Source organism: Papilio xuthus, unplaced genomic scaffold (assembly GCF_000836235.2).
Source record: "Papilio xuthus unplaced genomic scaffold, Pxut_1.1 DF827542.1, whole genome shotgun sequence".
Classification (NCBI taxonomy): domain Eukaryota; kingdom Metazoa; phylum Arthropoda; class Insecta; order Lepidoptera; family Papilionidae; genus Papilio; species Papilio xuthus.
Window position 1 is genome coordinate 5,048,591 of NW_013531107.1, and position 19,762 is coordinate 5,068,352.

The 19,762-nt window shown below is 33.7% G+C and overlaps 6 protein-coding genes across 6 annotated transcripts; 4 read left to right on the plus strand and 2 right to left on the minus strand.

The window, feature by feature from the left end:
• The first annotated feature begins 613 nt into the window (after positions 1-613).
• LOC106119167 (ATP-dependent DNA helicase Q1) lies at positions 614-2,936 on the plus strand. The gene has a single exon (XM_013314069.1). The coding sequence runs from the start codon at positions 844-846 to the stop codon at positions 2,761-2,763; it is 1,920 nt and encodes a 639-aa protein (XP_013169523.1). The 5' UTR covers positions 614-843; the 3' UTR covers positions 2,764-2,936.
• Positions 2,937-2,988: 52 nt separating this feature from the next.
• LOC106118883 (UPF0193 protein EVG1 homolog) lies at positions 2,989-4,695 on the minus strand. The gene is made up of 5 exons (XM_013313648.1): positions 4,474-4,695; positions 4,166-4,355; positions 3,827-3,984; positions 3,379-3,606; positions 2,989-3,205 (listed from the first exon to the last, which is right to left on the minus strand). The coding sequence occupies exons 1-5, from the start codon at positions 4,595-4,597 to the stop codon at positions 3,072-3,074; spliced, it is 834 nt and encodes a 277-aa protein (XP_013169102.1). The 5' UTR covers positions 4,598-4,695; the 3' UTR covers positions 2,989-3,071.
• A 327-nt stretch (positions 4,696-5,022) lies between these two features.
• Positions 5,023-6,376, plus strand: LOC106118784 (uncharacterized). Its single transcript, XM_013313531.1, has 4 exons — positions 5,023-5,135; positions 5,340-5,542; positions 5,668-5,689; positions 5,737-6,376. The coding sequence occupies exons 1-4, from the start codon at positions 5,051-5,053 to the stop codon at positions 6,081-6,083; spliced, it is 657 nt and encodes a 218-aa protein (XP_013168985.1). The 5' UTR covers positions 5,023-5,050; the 3' UTR covers positions 6,084-6,376.
• Positions 6,377-6,453: 77 nt separating this feature from the next.
• On the plus strand, positions 6,454-8,081 carry LOC106118837 (uncharacterized). Its single transcript, XM_013313592.1, has 2 exons — positions 6,454-6,586; positions 7,495-8,081. Exons 1-2 carry the CDS (start codon positions 6,561-6,563, stop codon positions 7,892-7,894), a joined length of 426 nt encoding a protein of 141 aa, XP_013169046.1. The 5' UTR covers positions 6,454-6,560; the 3' UTR covers positions 7,895-8,081.
• Positions 8,082-8,172: 91 nt separating this feature from the next.
• Positions 8,173-9,286, minus strand: LOC106119139 (histone H3.3). Its single transcript, NM_001312761.1, is given in 3 exon segments — positions 8,173-8,671; positions 8,756-9,043; positions 9,207-9,286. Coding segments are annotated over 2 exon segments (411 nt in total). The 5' UTR covers positions 9,038-9,043; positions 9,207-9,286; the 3' UTR covers positions 8,173-8,542.
• Positions 9,287-9,971: 685 nt separating this feature from the next.
• Positions 9,972-14,760, plus strand: unk (RING finger protein unk). Its single transcript, XM_013313891.1, has 6 exons — positions 9,972-10,239; positions 10,344-10,553; positions 11,682-11,965; positions 12,119-12,219; positions 12,508-12,745; positions 12,856-14,760. The coding sequence occupies exons 1-6, from the start codon at positions 10,181-10,183 to the stop codon at positions 13,854-13,856; spliced, it is 1,893 nt and encodes a 630-aa protein (XP_013169345.1). The 5' UTR covers positions 9,972-10,180; the 3' UTR covers positions 13,857-14,760.
• Positions 14,761-19,762: the final 5,002 nt, after the last annotated feature.

Consider the following 19,762-nt stretch of genomic DNA (forward strand, 5'->3'; position numbering starts at 1 on the left):
CATTATCACACGAAACCATATACCTGAAACATTATTGTAACGGTCAGTGCTATGGGATTTTCTTTAAAAATATAAATTCTTACACGTACAATATTAAAAGAAAAGTAAAGAGAAGCATTTTTGTCTTTTCGTTTACTTTTTATACTGATCCCATGTAACATACGATAAAAGTATCTAATCTATCACTAACTTGCTCAATAAGCAACATCCGTTATTACAAACTCGTACCAAGTGAAAGAAGTAGATCAATAATAAAACATAATATTATTCAATCAGCACCCTAGTTTTATGTAATTTATCGATTACTATTATATTAATGTAGATTTTTTGTTATAATATTATAATACATATAACAAATTTACTGACATAAATGTGATGTAAATTATTAATAATTCTGTAAAATTTCCAGAAAAGATAAATAAGTATTATTTTCTACGCAGAGTTGTATTCCTAGTCAAAATCTACAATACTTTTGGGTACCACCACTTCTTCCCTACTGCTAATTTTTGTAAGTGGCATGTCGCATGTCGCACATGTCGCTATAATCTTGAAGTAACAACTGTCAACGTCAACGTAGTTCAATTCTCAACCAATATACTCTTTGGTTGTCTATTGACATTGTCATGTTTTCAAAGCGGAGACTTTTGATGAAAAGAAAAAAACATATTTATGTACAAAAAATACAAAAAACTTTGTATTCAAATTGTTAAGTACGACGAAAGTTTATTACTGTAGTAATATAAAGTGTTTTAGTATAACATTGTGTCGATTAAATAGTCAGGTTAGTATTTTGGAAAGAAACAAGTAAATAATTTGGAGTACCTGACACTGTGCAATTGTAATATGAATAGTGTAGCAGAAATTGAACAAGAAATAAAAAGTGTTGAAAAAGAGCTTAATAAGGTCGGTAGCGAGATAGCAAAATGGAAAAACCGGCAACGCGAGTTGCAAGAAAAGAAAACGTTATTGAGAAAAACAATAGATAAGATTAAATCTGAATCATTAGCAAAAGTGGATTGGGCTGGAACTACTTACGAATGGTCAGAAGACGTTAACAGGGTTCTCCGCCATACTTTTAAACTAAATTCATTTCGACCTAAACAGTTGAGTGCTATTAACTCAACAATAGCAGGACAACATGCCTTAGTTGTGATGCCGACAGGTGCTGGCAAAAGTTTGTGCTATCAATTACCAGCTCTGATAAAACCTGGCATAACAATTGTCATTTCACCCCTCATTTCTTTAATGGAAGATCAAGTAAGGTTATTGACTATCAGAAACATTCCCGCAAAACTTATAACAAGCACAACTTCAAGAGATGAAACAACAGCAGTTTTAAATTTACTTAAAGACAAAAATACACCCATAAAATTACTATATGTTACACCTGAAAGACTTGCAAAGAGTAAGATGTTCATGGCTAATTTGCAAAAGTGTTACGCAGATGGTAGGCTGCAAAGAATAGCCATAGATGAGGTTCACTGCTGTTCACAATGGGGACATGATTTTCGGCCAGATTATAAATTTTTAGGAATATTATCTGGTATGTTTCCTAATGTACCCATTCTAGGTTTGACTGCAACAGCAACTGCACATGTATTAAATGATGTACAAAAAATACTAAACATACAAGGATGTTTAGTTATTAAATCCACCTTTAACAGACCTAATTTATTTTACAAAATATTAGAAAAACCAACCTCTCAAGAGGAATGTGTTACAATTCTAGAGAAACTCTTGAAGTTTAGATATAAAGGTGAGAGTGGTATTATTTATACAAATAGTATAAAGGAATGTCAGGATTTGGCGGAAGAATTACGAAAAAGAGGGTTAAAAGTAGGTTGTTATCATGCTCAAATGGAAGCATGTAGTAGAAGCAAAGTTCACAGTAAATGGCATGACAAATACTATCAAGCAATTGTGGCAACTGTTGCTTTTGGAATGGGTATTGACAAACCTGATGTTAGGTTTATAATACATCATACAATAAGTAAATCCATGGAGAACTATTACCAAGAAAGTGGCAGAGCTGGTAGAGATGGTAAGCGGGCAGAATGTGTGACATTATTTAGAATGCAGGACATTTTTAAAGTGAGTCCGATGGTATTCTCATCTGCTGGCAATTTGGACAAATTGTATGGTATGATCAAGTACTGTCTTAATGGGAAATACTGCAGGAGACAGCTTATTGCGGAGCATTTTGAAGAAGATTGGGGATTAGCAGATTGTAATAAAATGTGTGATGTTTGCACTAATCCTTGTTCTGTTTTAAAAGAAATAAGTCTTGAAAATCACTGTCAGGCTATATCATGTGTATTTGATAAAGCTGAGAGCACTGACACAAAACTAACAGCACAAAAGTTGCTGAGTGCTTGGTTCTTGACGGGTCCAGTTAATCTAAGACATAAATGTGTAGAACCTAAATTCTCACGTAATTTAGGTGAAGATGTAATTGCATTTTTATTAATTAACGGATATATTGTGGAAGATTTTCATTTCACACCTTACTCAACAATATCTTATTTAAAAAAAGGTCCAAACATGGAGTCTGTGACTGATGTTGATTTTTCATTGAAAATGACAGTCAGAAAGTATTCAAATTTTGATTTGGATAGACCAGCTCCGAGAGATTTAGAATCAAAAGAATCTAGTAATGATGAGGTGAGACAAGAGAGCCCAGAAAAAAGCAAAAAGGTATCTCCAATTGCAGAACCAAAAGCCAAAAAATCAAAAAGACTTATCATTGATAGTGATGAAGATTAACATTTTGTATGCCACAAATTTTTTGTTTTGCTCTGTCTGTTACTAAGATGGATTCAATGTATCTACTACAATAATCAGTGAAAAACTTATATCACTTTATTATGTAATGTACATAAACCTAATGTAAGTTATATGTAAATAAAAACAATGATATACAAATTAACAAAATACATTTTTGAGTAAATAAATGTTTATATTACACCAAAAGATTTATCCAACATTACTTTTTTATTATTACTGGACGAAAATGTACATTTATGAAAAGTTTCAAATATAATTAAAAAATGAAATTCAAATTGTATATTGAATCAAACTCTTCGCCGTGGTGTGTACTCCAATGGCGACAATCGGCTGTAAGCGTCGACATTCTCTTCAACTTCTTTATTCTTTTTTGTTGGTCCTTTCTTTAGGACTTTCTTTTCTTTAGATGACGTTGTGCGCTCTAGAAATTTCAAATGATTAACATAATGAAGGTAAATAGTAGATGATAGACAATGAGTAAAATAACCAAGTCTTCCTACCCATTGTTAAGACCCAACATTTCTTCCTCTTCCGGACCATTTGTAAATTGCACTAATTTACAACTCAAATAATAAATCGTAAACATTCTTTTACCTGTATTATCACTATCCTTGCTTCTAACACTTCTTCTACCAGTGTCGAGCACGCTGAATCCCGACCGTCTGGACCTGGCCGACGAGCACTCGCTATCGATGCCCAGGGCGTCCAACGCGCGGATCCTCTCCGCGATCTGGTCCTGTATCACCTCACGATGGAGGTCCGCTTCTCCTAACATCTCCATCTCTGCTAACCAGTCAGCCCGCTCGCGGATTTGTGTCACCACTAGAAGTAGATCGTAAAGAATAAATATATAATAAATGTTCCTTACTATATATAAGTATAATTTGTATTAGAGGCGACATTTGAGAGATGTTATTCCTCTGCACTAAATATAAATAATCTTCAAAGAAAGACGAAGATAAGGCCCCAAAAGAATATCTCCGCCTTTCTTGGAAACTGTTTTTCAAGTCTGGTTTTGGATCTTAAAGAATAAATGACTTACAATCATTCCATTTCTCTTTGTTTGTTGGTAACTTTGGAGGGATTTTGATGGGACGAGCTGGTTTCGGCGGTCGCTGACCTAAGTCTCCGTAGGTCATGAAGTCTGCAAGTCGTTCTTTCAGCTTCTCGCGGTCTTCGCCGCGCTTTAACGGTTTATACCTAACACAAGAAAACTCAATACATAGAAAATATTTTTAATGATGAGGAAAAGAATAGAATTATAACTGTTTCTCCGCACTATTACCATAAATCATGTATTGCTTATCCTTTCATGGAATATTCAATCGTTAACTTTAAAAAAAATTGTTACTCTCAACACTGCTTCAGTCGTAGAACTTACGTATCGGGCTCGAGTACTCCAGAAGCACGTATTGCAGAGAGGGAGCGTCGACATGAAGTACGTGGTCGGAGAATCCTCACGTTCTCTCTCGCTTTGGGCGCTGGTTTCTCTTTGCGGCCGTCGTTTTGACGTAAAGTGAATGCAGTTTTACGACGCTGCTCGATTGTAAACTTTGATTCATCTAACAACACTGTAAATAATATAATTTCGTCACTATACTGAGTGAATTGTTCTTTAAAGAATGGCGTAAGTTTGAAATAAAGAGTATTCAAAACTGTATTTCGTCTCTTTCCGTCCTGGTCTGTTACCTTTTAGAAATGATTGTTGAGCAGGTGAGAAGTCGTGAACTTTTGTGTGAAAGATACCGCCGTGAGGAATATTTTTACTCGGCCAAGTGATATTAACATATCCATTTGAATCAGGCGTTTCCATATTATTTAAAATATTGTAATATTTTCATTACAATATTCTAATTCTATAAAAATAAATAATTCTGGTAATTTAATGAAATACTATTTTAAACGAGGTACGTGACTGTTTTTAAATTTCCCCGGTAACGTTAACATTTCCATGGAAACGGTAATAATAGTTTAATTTCACGCATAAATACTAAAAATATTAAAACAATTTTGTGTTATTTATTTATTTGCAATATTTGAAAGAAATATTCGATGATAAAATATAAATAAAATGTTACTAGGTTTTCTCTAATTAAAATAGTTAATGAACTTGTTAACGTTTTGTTGGCTGTGCCTTTTACATTCTTTCAATTCTCGATTTTAAAAAATACAAAACTTTTTTTCAGGACAATTAAATTTTCTTCTTACAGCGGTAAAACACGTGACTATATAATTATATTTATTAAAGTTAGTAACTAGAAATAAAATGGATAAGTCCCTTGCTACAACTATAGAGGAAATTAAACTCCAAGAACAAAACGCTGAAATTAAATTAAAGGAAAATCGTGATTGTAAGATAATGCATACTTATTCGGGACGTTAATTTAGTTAATACCTATATGTTTAAAATTAGCAATCGTGATCATAAAGTGTCTGAAAATTACAGCGACAGTTTTTTATGTTTATTCTAATTATTATCAAAGGTAGTTTTAGGTTCGGTTTCTTTATTTGGGTTTTCAGAATACAATTTTAATATTAAAATTATTATTTTGCAGTAGAATCAACAATCGCATCTCTTAACAAAAACATAAGAGAGACAGTGATTCAGATAGAGAAATCTGAAAAGGAACAAAGAGAATTAACCAAAATAATTAACAAACTCCGTAGCCAGCTAGAATTAGACAAAATACGCCGTGATGCTTTGTTAGCTCAAATTGAAGCTAGTAGAAAAGAATTAGAAGAATTAAGACGAAAATCGGTATTTTAAAATTAATATCTTAGGGGGGAAAAAAGGAAGTGTTTTAGTATAAGATATTTAAGTATAATTTAATGCACTTTATTATATTAGTAACGATATTGTTTTGGTTCGTTATTCGAATACAGTATTTAATTATGTTATTTTTAGGCACCTATCTGATTGTTTTGTAATTGATTTTAAGGTACAGTAATAAGACTTTTATTGTGGTCAGGACGAAGGTATTACGACGGTTTGGAATATACGGTCATCTCTATGCAATGCGGTACATATGGCGTCGGATAATTATGATGTTATGGCACTTCTTATGAAACCGAAATCGGTGGTAACATTGCCAAAAGCTAAAACCCTCCCAGTTAAAGAAGTGGGCGAGTTTGATAGAAAGCTTAAAGAAGTAACGCAAAGAAAACAAAACGCCGTAAAAGACCGAGATCGGCTGTTGAATGAACCAGAAACAGGCCACGAATTTGTTAGGTATTCTATTTACAAAAATCGGTTTATTTTATCTTTGTATTACAGCTGCAGTCGAAGTCAACGTAGGTGAAGGAAAATTGCACTTTAGTACATTTAATTGTAACTTGTTAAGTTTCACCGAAGCTCAGTAATTTCTTCACACTTTGCGGGAAAAACTAAATACCTTTCGAATGTACATTTAATTCTTTGTTCTTTTAGGATAAAAAATGCATTGGAGTTTTCCCTTGAAAAGATTTCCAGTCTTCGTAGCAATTAAAATTTAAGTTTAATAAACGGTTTATTTGATTGCTTAGTTTTATTTGTGTTACTTAATTGTGCAGAATAAATAAAATGTAATATAAAGTAATAAATAATTTCAAGAGAGCTTAAGATCTCAACAACAGGCTGCACTTTGGCTTTCCGCTCGCACCGCACTGTCAGTGTCAAAATCATCTGGGAAATGTGCATGTCAATCTGTCAGACGAACCAATTATGTTTAGAAATATACCTATATTTACATAAAGTTTCAACGATTTAAACAGCATATTCAAGATACTAAACACACAAAATGAACAGAAGCTTGTTTCTAGTAAGGTACAGTTAAGCTTAATTGATTTTGTGATGTTATTTTTATTTGTATGAAGGTAGTTTTAAGCTTTCCAATGATCTGACCTTTTTATAAGAGTTAACAGCGATACGGGAAGTGCTAGTAGGTATTAACAAGCTAAAGATGACACCGGACTTATGACAAAACGACGAAAGCGGAGAAAGAATCCAAAGTAATCTTTGTAGTAGCAGCTCCTATGATTCAATGTTTTCCTTGTTATATAATTTTAACAAACATGTCTTACATCGAAACCCTGTAGACAACGGTCAATATTAAGTTAATGTTTCAAAAGTGCCTATAACATTGCAAATTTTGCATAACCATGGTCACATGAATGCATTGATCACAATAAAAATAATTCCAACTGTAATTCCTGGTAAATATTATGAGGATAGCAGACGTCTTTGGTTGCACAATACTTGATTGATATGACTCATACCAATGTTGTTGTTAATTTGAATCTTAACATACAACTTGTTAATGCCTGAGTAATGTTTAAAATCATTTCTTTATTGACATACTAAAAGTTGTTCTTAAGAGTACTAAATTATTTAACTATTCTGTACCTAAGAAGAATACAAAGGCAACAAGTCTAGCAGAGTAAAACAAGGATATCCTTTTTATGGCTATGGTTACATTTACTGTATCTGAATAGTTTATAAATATACTAACTGTTGTCAATGACTTCATCCACATCGAATAAAAAAAACTTAATAAGTAGCTTATGTGTACCAAATTTCATCAAATTTTGTTGAGCCGTCCCAGAGACACCTTCAAACAAACATCCAACCATCCATTTGAACATTTGCATTTATATCAGTAAGATAAATCAACATATCAAACCTTCATTGAGAGTATGAAATTCGTTAGGTTTTAAATAGCTTTATATTTTTAGAAGCTGCTTCAGACGTCATAATGCAAGAACCTTCTCAAGTCGTAATGTAGAAGTAAATGAAAATGAACCTATAAAATTTTCAACTAGCGGTGCTGCAGCAAAAAAAACCATAAGACCCATTAAAAATATCAAAATTGATATGCCATGGTATCAACCTTATTGTGTTATAGGCAGTGTTACCATATTCCTGCTTTATTTCTGCATATTGAGAGAAGAGAATGATATTGATCTTGAATTTAATAAATCACTATATGAAAGAATTCAAGGTTTGGAAAAGACGCAATTGCTTTTATCTTATAAACATAACAAAGAGCATGGCAAAAGTGTTTTAGAAATTGAAAGAAGACTAAAAGAAATAGAAGAGGAAGAGAAAATGAAAGAAGCAAATACAGTAGAATAAGCTGGATTTTCCATAGAAATTAAATTAACCCAATGAATATTTTATTTATTGTAACTACTGTATTCTTCTATATAACATTTACTGATATTAATATTTTAAAATTATGTTATATCCCTACTTTTTGCTAATTAGCTTAATATGTAGTTGATTAAGATTTCGCGCAATGTAATAAACATTAAAATATCAATGTCTTTTTATTTAAACTGAACTGAAAATATTTGTTTTATAGTGATATGATTAAATAGTAATGTTAGGAGAATGATAATTAAAACAAAAGATAAGTCCTAATTATATTTATTAACACCAATTTCTCAATACAAGTTTACATTAGTGCAGTTTTTAGTATGGAATGGTCACATACTGGTGGCCAATATTGTCTATTACTATTATGCTACTTAGAATTACCAAGTTACTAAGAATTACATTGATATATTGAATGACGACATAACAGATACTTATGTCATACTAACATCAAATACAAAGAAACTTATATATTAAGAACATATTTATAAAAATCAGTTCTGCTGCCTCCTTACAATAATGATTAAGAGACTTAAATGAATTAAATGTGAGATGTTAAACAATGTTAGAATTTATATCTAATTGAATTACAAATAATTTATAAGATACATTATAATTAAACCGAGTTTAAGCACGTTCTCCGCGGATTCGTCGCGCTAGTTGAATATCCTTGGGCATGATGGTTACGCGCTTGGCGTGGATGGCGCACAAGTTGGTGTCTTCAAACAGACCCACCAGATATGCCTCACTAGCTTCCTGAAAATAAAACATTCCTTTCATTAGTCTCACAATAATCTAACAAAACATATCCAAGTAAAGTTTGATTGAATTAAATCCCACCTGCAACGCTCCAATGGCGGCAGACTGGAACCGAAGATCAGTCTTAAAATCTTGAGCAATTTCTCTCACAAGACGTTGGAACGGCAGTTTACGGATGAGCAATTCAGTAGATTTCTGGTAACGACGAATTTCTCGGAGGGCTACTGTACCCGGGCGATAACGATGAGGTTTCTTGACACCTCCAGTGCTAGGCGCCGATTTTCGCGCGGCTTTGGTAGCTAATTGTTTGCGAGGTGCTTTACCTCCTGTGGATTTACGAGCGGTCTGCTTGGTACGTGCCATATTTCACTAAAACAGAAATAAAACTGATTTTCAACGATTGCCAATCACAATAAAACATTGCACCAATTGCAAATATTTTGAAATTTTTACATTTGTGAATCGGGCTAAAGATAAGCAAAATTTCAATGTTACAAACGTAGATTAAGATATATTACGTTCTTTTACACACCTTTTTACAGAAAAAGTAAAGTTACAATATATTTATAAGAAATTTAAGACGAGGGTCACAACAATGATCATATGCTAAAGATGGCGTCGAGAGAATGGCGGGCGAAGAGCGACGCCAATTTTATGAACAGTGATTGGCCAGGTTAGTGGCGTTTCCAACGTTACTATTGGTTGTAAAAGTAAGCTTTCCGATTGGTCGTAGTTTTTAACGGATTAAAATATTGTTCAACCATTGGACAGTGATTGGGCAACGTTAATATTGGACTTGTGTTGGAGCATTAAAAAATGTTTAAGTTTATAGAGTATATCAGGGGCTTTTTAAATAATCAAAAAAATATTTATAACTTAAGAACAGAAAATAATTTAGTTTAATGTGAAAAATTTATTAACAGCATTTTTCGAATCTGTACTAAAAAAAACGTTAAATTAATAAGAAAAAAAATAAAGTCGGATTGGTTGGTTATTAAGCTACTTTTGCATTCTTAGCGAAAAATTCCTAATTTGTTACAAAAAGATCTTAAAATTAAAAAGGACAAAGTTTTCCCTTATTTTTACTATATAAATCTTGGTTTTTTTTTGTTGTTTTGATACCTACTTTCCAAACAAAAATGGATCGATTCGACCTATTTTTTGTCTTAGTCATACTTATGAATTTTTGAAGGCGTCAAAAAGAGATAAAAGGAAAACATGAGACGTGACATTTCTGTCAATGTTGATTACATTTGTAGGTATTTTTTATATCTTGTGCATTGTAGCTTGTTTGTTGAGATAACGAAATATTTTAAGTTCAAGGTCATTTAAAATTAAAATGTTTGCTTCTCTTGAAGAAAATCTTCTTCATTTATTTCATTATTTACAATTAATAGCTTTCTAAAATACTGAGTATCACGTGATCATATATATTGAATTTTAATTGGTCATCGGTGAGCGTGCCCTGCGCGACGCGAGAGGCGCAATACATAATAGTTCACCAAAATGCCGTCGGAATCTAAGCCTTTGTTGACAGCTCAAACAGAAAAACCGAATCATTATAAGTAATTAGTTATTTCTTTTATAGTTTTTTATCGGAAGTGCCTCCTCGAAAGGTATAGTTTATTGGAGTATACAATATACTAAGTTCAGTGATGTCGTGTTGCAGATATTTGAAGGAATTCCGAGTGGAGCAGTGTCCATCATTTCTTCAACATAAATGTACACAACATAGACCTTTTACATGTTTTCATTGGCATTTTAATAATCAGAGAAGAAGAAGGCCCGTTAGAAAAAGAGATGGATCATTTAATTATAGCGCTGACAATTATTGTGCCAAGTATAACGAGACATCGGGCATTTGCGAAGACGGCGATGAGTGAGTGCCTTGTCTTACATTGCTTTGTTGTACCGCCACTTCCTTTTTCTTTTACTGTCGATGTATAATTGTTTTCACGAGTCGTTGAAGACTTGTTTTTATTATTGAAATGCAATTTGAATATGCATTCTTATTAACATTTTGATTGGTTTTATTCTCTTTGTTAATATACTATGGTAAAATGTTTGGAAAGTTGTTGTAACTATACAATGGGAAGGATTTCAACCTATTTTTATTTTTGAAATTATTTTTTTGGGTTATATTGTTTAGAAATATATTTACAAAACATCTATAGTTTGCTGTATGGTATATATAAAATATATGTTTTTGCAACTAAAGTTCTAATATGAATAAGTAAATGGAGATAAACTCACATACATTTTAACAACGAAAAGAGATACTTTGTAATTAAATGAAATAATATTTACCAGATTACAATTTATATCTAGTACATGGAAAATGCATATAAGACTTTTAAATGAGCTTTTACAATAAAAGTATGCTGTAAATGAAAACAAATAGCTTTCAATGTCAATGGAAAATATTATTTTTCTCTACATTCCCTCCAATGTCAAAGGCAGGCAATGCATTTGCAAGTGTGTATTATAGGCAATGGTTGCTTCCCTAGTTCAGCAATTTCAGGTGACCATTCACTAATTTGCCACCGTATGATATAAAAAAAAATCTGGATAGCTATGATATAAATGAAACATCATGATTGCTTGGAACATTGTACAAGATGTAAAGGGTTATGGGGGAGGTTGTACTGCGCACTGCATAGCTGACCTTGAGCCTTTAAAAATTATTATTCAGTGATCTCTATAAATGGATCTGAGATTGTTTTGAAAGTGACTGCTTATAATAAGTTCCGAATTAAACGCATCTGTTGATGTTACGTGCCAGTTGATAGAATATATATTATAAGTTTGAATCCACACAACCGCTAAAACCACACGCTACCATCAGCGCCGGATTTTCGAAAATCTAATAAGCACAAAATACTATATTGTATAGCCAATCCATTTATAGAGGTCAGTGATTGATGTGGATAGTAACTACTTGGAAGTCGTAACTTATTCAATTATAATAGTAGAGATTGTTCTTAAACATTTTATTTTCCCCTCCCAGGTGCCCATACCTTCATAGAACAGCAGGGGACACGGAAAGACGTTACCATCTGCGGTATTACAAAACATGTATGTGCGTCCATGATACGGATGCTCGTGGACTTTGTACCAAAAATGGCGCACATTGTGCCTTTGCACATGGTGCACCAGATTTGCGTCCCCCTGTACTTGATGTTAGGGAACTTCAAGCTTTAGAAAATCCGGAAGGTGCGGATGGAGATGCCGCAGCACCCAATGCTCTTGATAGAGAAAGGAATTTAATGAATGAAGATCCAAAGTGGCAAGGTTTGTATTTGAAATGTAGTATCAAATAAAATTTGGTATTATTATATATTGAATGACATTTTTCACATTATTTACTTTATATATATATATTTTTCTAGTATATATATGTGATTAGATGTAAGAATATTTTGCTACGGTTTTTTTCTATTTCAGATACAAATTACGTGTTATCATCATATAAAACAGAGCCTTGTAAAAGACCGCCTAGGTTATGTAGACAAGGGTATGCCTGCCCGCAGTATCACAATAGTAAAGTGAGTTTTATTTTTATATTTAAGAATTATTATTCTTAATCTCTGAGTATCTATGAAATATTACTCTGAGTTGAATTAATGTATTTATAGAAAATCATACAATTAGAATTTTTAACAATTTGTTTTTAAATAAAGCAAAGATTGATGAACATTACAGGCTATATTCATTGACAATTATATAAACAAAATGTTTTGTAGAACTTTCACAGGAATATGGACAAAAAGTATCTCTTACTTGTTTCATGTAACATTTTTTGAAATTTATTTAAAGTAGTTGTTATATTGTAGGATAAGCGCAGATCACCAAGGAAGTACAAGTACCGCAGCACGCCGTGCCCGAGCGTGAAGCACGCGGAGGAGTGGGGCGAGCCCAGCAACTGTGAGGTGGGCGATGCGTGCGGCTACTGTCATACCCGCACAGAGCAGCAGTTCCATCCCGAGATATACAAGTCCACTAAGTGCAACGACGTGCAGCAGGCCGGCTACTGCCCTCGGGGACTCTTCTGTGCATTCGCACACGTCGAACGTGAGTGACTCTTTGTTTGTTTAAGTTTATTTGGAAAAATCCAACTCGAGGTACAGAAAAAACTTAGCTATGAATGTTTTAAGAGAATTGAAATTATCTTTATTGTTTAGCGGAAGATCTGACAGCCGGGCGCGATCTGACAGCGCCCCTGGAGTGCGGCACCAACCTTGCGGACCTTCTGTCCTCCGCGCTGCCCGAGAAACGCGCGCCCTCGCCCGCGCCGCCCCACACCAACGGCGATGAGTGCGCATCCACGTCCAGCGGCGGCTCTGCCCCCCAGCGCAACTACGACGACAAGTTCACCTGGCACCCGCGCAGTACCTTCGACCCCACAGTGCTGCAGGAGGTCGTGGGCAACGCACTCGACGACCTTCATCTCGACGAGCCTGTCAACCTGGTCGCCTCGCTCGACCGCGACCTCTCCGACAGCGAGGGCCTGCTCGGCGGCTCTGCGCCCGTCAACATCCCGCGCCCGCCCATGCGAGGCTTCAGTCCGCCCACCGGCGGGTCCCCGCTGCCGCCCTTCCTGCGCTACGCCTCCACCGACGACCGCCTCTTCAATTCCCACATCAAGGCGGGCAGCTTCGGAGCGGCGGGAGCGGGCCCATTCGAGTTCGCGTCGGCGTCGCCCTCCGCGCCCACAGAGCTGTCGCGGCTGCGCGAGGAGGTGCACGCGTCGCGTGCCGTCGCCGCGCGATGTGATGAGCGCGTGGCGCAGGCGCGCTCCGCTTGCGAGGCCTGGCAGCGCGAATCGGACGAGGCGCTGCGTAAAACTGCATTGGCGGAGCGGCAGCGCGACGAGGCGCTCGCGCACGCCATGTCCCTGCGGCGCGAGCTGGAGGCGGCTCGCGCGGGCGCAGGCGCAGGCAGGCGCGAGCTGCGCGGCCTGCCGCTCTCCGCACTGAAGGCGATGCAGGCGCAGGCGCGCGCCGAACTCGAGGAGATCGAGAAGGTGCTGTACCTGGAGACGGCCACCAAGTGCATGGTGTGCGAGGAGCAGCCGCGCAGCGTCACGCTGGCGCCCTGCAACCACTACGTGCTGTGCGACGGCTGCGCGCTCACCGCCAAGGAGTGCCCCTACTGCCAGACGCCCGTGCAGCAGCTGCCCTAAACCTGATCCTGCCGCACACACACAGCGCCGCTTGTACGTCTTTACAATTGGAATTTGCGTAATACTTTATTTTCGTACTAAAACTAAAAGGAGATGCGAGCGACCGCCGCCAGCCGCAACCGCAGCGTGACCTGCCGCGGGGCTCCGGCGTCACTCGCATCTCCCGCTACATACATATTACAATGTCATTAATATTTTTATATGCGCGTCAACTAATGACAGATATCTACATCTACATGATAAAATAATAATAATTAAGGATATATAATTTAAGCGTAAAGAGCAAGACTTATTCTGATAAAATGTATTGAATGAAATAGGAGCGATTGTGTTATGTGTAGATGAGCTGGGGCAGTCGTCTCCGCCCTCACCGAAAGCAATAATAACAAACGAAGAAGTTTGTGCTTTTATAAATTGTCTACCTGATTACATGATAGAGATGGAATATAGATTTGTATAGTGTTGTTGATTGCAGGTCACTTTTGATACCAACTTAAATTATATTAGTACTTGCAAATGCTAGTATTGTTATCAAATATATTCTCTATGGTCTACGGGGCTTTGTTCAGCTGATGAATAGAAGTTTATTGTGTCGTGAAGATTTATAGAAGATGCATTTTTATATTTGTCTATTTCTAATATCTACTAAATATTTTTCATAAATCAAGTATTTCAATATATTTAGTGCATGGTTACATTGTAGTTGTTACGATGCTTTCGATGTTATTGGAAAATATTTTATTTACTAGACTCCTGTAGTTGACATTGTTGCTTTGATATACAAATGAAGACTTGTAGCTTTTAATCAATTCTTAACATTTAACCCTTATTAGCCTACAGTTTCAATTTTGATACCAATCTTTTAAACCGAATGTTCACATTACTGTTAGTTTTTTTTTATAGGTTGGCTGTACTTATTTTACTGTATAATATTCTTTCCAACGAAATTTAAAAAGAAACAAATTTCATTATTGTTTTATTTTATCAAGCAAACACAGTAATTTTAGAAATAAATCACTTTCGTATGTAAATCAGGCTACTAAGGGTTAACTTTTGTGGTTTATGCTTGTACTGTTATAAATAGAGTCTTCGAGATATGTTAACATAAATCAATAGTTTTTTCAACATAGTGTTGCCACAAATCTATAAATGTTTTTTTTTTTAAATTAAGCTTTTAGTTTTTATAACATTTCGGCGTATTATATTTACGCGATAGGATTTTATATTTTTTATGAATATGTCAAGACTTGTGGGTTTTTTTGAACACGACAATTTTAATATATCGAATACGATTTTTTATCTTAGATTTTTGCAGTCTTTTAATGTGGTTTTATAAGGGAAATGTTGTTACTTGTTATTTTTTTTACAATTTCTAATCAACAAAAGTTGTTTGTGTGATTGTATGGATGGTTTATATTTTTCCATTGTTTAATTTCCTGAGCACAATTGTATGCATACAGTTAGCTACTAAGGACCAATGAGAGAACGAATTTTACAAAAAACTCTAATTCTTGTAGGATTTGTCATTATTTTTTTTTAATGTTGGCGCACATGAGTGTGTTTTAGTTTAGTGCATTTGTGTGTACATTCCCAATGTTTTTTTAATATTTTTTTTTATAATCTGTATTCGGTGTTTGTATGCATTTTGTTCGGAAATCATTGATTTATGCTGTCCGTAGGTAGGTATGTTTTCTTTTAAATCCTAGATTCAGTAGTTTTAGCATTTACTATTTCTAAATAATATTCAGTTAATTTTTATAACTAACTATATGAGAGATTTTTAAGCTATTCATTTTACTATTTATATATATTTTTCAAATCTACATGTATGTTTTTGTATCCGCATATATTAGGGATAACAAATTTAAATTAGATTTATTAATTAGATATAAGTAGAGTTTTCAAATTGTAATGGACGTATGTTTTAAGTATGTAGTCGCTGCGACGCGTAATTTGTACTCGGAGTTATGTGAGCACAGTCGCCTTACACTTATAATTAAAATTGTTAACCTGCGTTCTGACGAGACATGTTTCTATGTTACAATGTTATGCCTAGTTTACATTGTGATGTTTTGATGAAGAATTTTACATGAAATCATTTAAACTTTGTTAGTACAGTCAGAGCCCTTCGCGGTGTTCCACTTACGAAAAATTGCAATGTTCCTTGCAATGAGAAAACAAGGTCCTATTATACAAAATAATAAAATAGTAAAGTAAAAAGTAACAGTAAATCGTGACTGACCTTTTGTCGTATAGACACATTCAAAAGTTGTATCCTATCCGTTGTTGTTTCTGCGTTGTCTTGCTTTAAGGTGGAATACCGCGAGATACCCCGATAGTACATCTTTTGAAAGATATATTCTGTAATAGGTCGCATATAGAGGACAATAAAATAGTCAAAGATGTCTCGTCCAACGCACTGTTCAATTTTACAATGTCGACACGGCACATTTTGTGTTATAACATGAATGCAGAATGTTCGTCTAACCGATAGCACAATAATCCTTCTATAATTTTTACATCAGCAATCATAAAGTTAACGTGTGTTTTGACGATTTTATTTATAATAATGAATTTATTTTGCTATTTAATTATAGTTGAAACTCATCTGTGTCTGAGTCTGTGAATCTTTGATTATAAATTCAACATAACGCATTTCGGAGGGAACATAAATTCCCTGTATAAAAAGCCACTTTTTAACACAGACGACGTAAAATTAAAGAAGGATCATTGTACTAGAATTTAAAAGTAAGTGTGTTTTGTATCGTGTTTGGAGTTTTTTATATTAAAGTGTTTGTATGGGTCGCCGGCTTCCATAATACTCGCTTCCCTGGCGGCCGGCGATGGATAGGTTGGCCTAAAGTAACCTTTGTCGTGTGCAGCCTCTCGATGTTAGTTAGGGCTGCCAATTTATAATAATTTATAGCGGGAATAAAACTATCAGTTTTGACAACCCTAAATTTCTTAGTGAACAACGACATAAAGTCGGTTAGTTATTTATCATACAATCCTTTGTGACCCAAATACATCGATGTTAAATCGGTAGCCTGAATTGGCATTATGAAAAGTGGCAGCCCTATGTTAGGCATAAAGCGTGTCGAGAAATATGTCCCGTGTGGTCATCGCCTATAGTAGCTTGCTAGTGTTTGGTATTTTATAATTATTTTATATTAGATGTGTATTAGAATCAACATTATTTTTATATAGAATCTTTAATACATATAAAGAATTTCATTGACAAATTTATTGAGAAAGAAATCATTATTTATTCGTAATAAATTGGATTTAGAGTTGCGTAGGTATATAGGTGTGATGTGCGTTTTCATTCGAAAAGTAAATCGAAAATTTCTTTTTAAATGACGTCTATATTATTTTTAATGTTTTTTTATTTCTATTTTAGAATCTATTTTTTCATTATCTGTGCTGCGTTCAGCATTCTATTTGTCACTATGTTTCTTTATAATGAACGCACTTTTCGAATGACAGCGCCTCGGAAACTGGATTTGAAGAATATGAAAGTCCTGGTTTGTTCGCATTCAATAGAAAGTTAACAGGTTTGTTTGTTGTTTAATTAATTATTACAATTATTTTATGTACACATTGTAACGAACTTTTACTGTTTACTGCATTTCTGTTTAGTTTATTTTTTTTTGTTTAGGACCAATTATGTTCAAATTTTTTTTTGCTAACGCATAATAACTACGATTTTTTTTATATTTTCTAATATTATTTATCTTTAATTATTATTTAATATTAGATAGGTAGGTCCAACAAATTTTTTCAAATTATAATTGTTAAATTAGAAATAGACGATGTTATGTAGACAACCAATTTGAAATCACTCTCTCGTAAGATCAAATGAATTTTGTATTTAATTTTTATATTTATTCTTTGGCATTTAAGCTTTTTTAATACTTTGATTAGTAGATGTTTTTATAATGCAAAAAAAAAACAACATAATTTTCAAATCCACGTGATACAAATGTATAACAGAGATGTGAAGATTATAATTATACTTAGGTAGGTAGGTTTAATAAATTTTTAATTCCATTCAATAAAATAAGTGTTTTATTTATTCTCCTTTTTATATTAATTTCCAGGTAATCTATTTTTGGCTTTATAACTAAAAGCATTTGAAGTTTCGTAATAGGATAAGAATTTTTGAGGGAATATTGATTCAAATAAAACAATTTATTGTGTTTTAAATTCTTTAATAAATGTGTATTATTGCATTTGTAAATTGATAAAATATACATTTAGATGTAAAACAAAAAAAAACTTCAAATGAAAATACACAAACGTTAGATCGAAGCGGGGACAGAATTCGTTACAGAACATATTTAATTCAATAAAAAAATTACAATACGAATTCTGCATACGTTATAAGGGACGGACGTTAAAATGGATCGGTCCAACTAAATAACAGATATTAATTATAGGGCAAATTACATTTTACTTTGGTAGTTTTAAATATAAATATTATGCAATAATCAATGGAGATTCGACTAGAAATATGAACAGAAAGTTATAATTAACGGCTCATGAACGGCTGGCAAAAAAATCTCAAATTAAATATAATATTATTTAATAAATTTTTTAATTAACTTATGTTTAATTTCTATATACATAAAGCGCATTACATAATGAATAACACTAAATTTAATGATTTCATAATATATTGTAAACAATTTAGCTCATTATCTCTTCAAGTCTATGTGACTTCGGCACAAATTTGAGTTTGATTTTTATTCCTGTTATTTTCTACGCAATTCATTCATCTCTTAGGCCTAACACCAGTAGCCGCGGACGAGAGCGAAAGCGTGCCCGTGGTCCCGTCCCGATGCGTTGTAGGAACAGAGAGGTTTAGTGGGTATGCCTCCGCTATGGAGGAGAATCCCACATAACTAGCGCGTACCCCCCGGGGCGCAGAGTATGCATAAAGCATTCCTCTCTGAAAAAAAAGGCCTAACACCGGTGTTCCCCATCAAAATTCATCTTTAAAGTTTTCTTTGTCACATACGACACTTCTTAATAATAACAGGTCCATAACCTTCTGATGATTTCATTTCATTGGTGTTACTTTCAGACTTCCCCTAATATGATTTCAAATCTTATCTATGTTTTTAAATCTATTGTGTTTTCCTGTTTTATGTTTTTTTTTTGTTCTAGTCTTTAAGAAATACTTGTCTCCCTTTTGACCTTAATAATGAAAAGAAGAAAAAATATAGACAAACATTCTTTTTGAACTCTGCTAAAAATCGAATATCCCATTCATTGTGATCGTCCATAAATAGCACATAATTTGTGACTAAAAATAACACACGAAATGAAACTTAATTTTTAACTAACAAAATATATATAAATGCCTTATTTATTGTGATCGTTACCCAATTTGCTGTATTAATATTTATTATTATATACATAGCAAAGTATATAAGCATAGATATATGTTTAACAACTATGACATATATTAGTGATAAATTGATTCGGTAAATTCTCTAGCGTCAAGTAAAATAACAAAAATTGCCACTAATAAAAAATGTTTTATAAATTAACTTAAATACTAAAACTAATATTCAATTATTTTTATAAATATATATTTGGCTTTATACAGTTTTTTTAACATGCCGCGTTTAAATTAAAATAAATGCACAAAATACTTATGTTTTTGATGTAAAAATAATTTCGTTCGTCAAATAATCTCATTTTAGTTACGTTTTAACTAAATTAATTGTAAATAAAAATATATATTACATGTTCCGTGTGCAATTTAATATAAAAATAATGTCAAAATTAAAGAGATTCATTTGACTAGTTATATTGTTTTTAAGATTTTTTTAAAATAATTAAATCTCAAAAAGCATCTGTGAATAATGAATTAATAAAAAAAATAATGGATTTTCCAA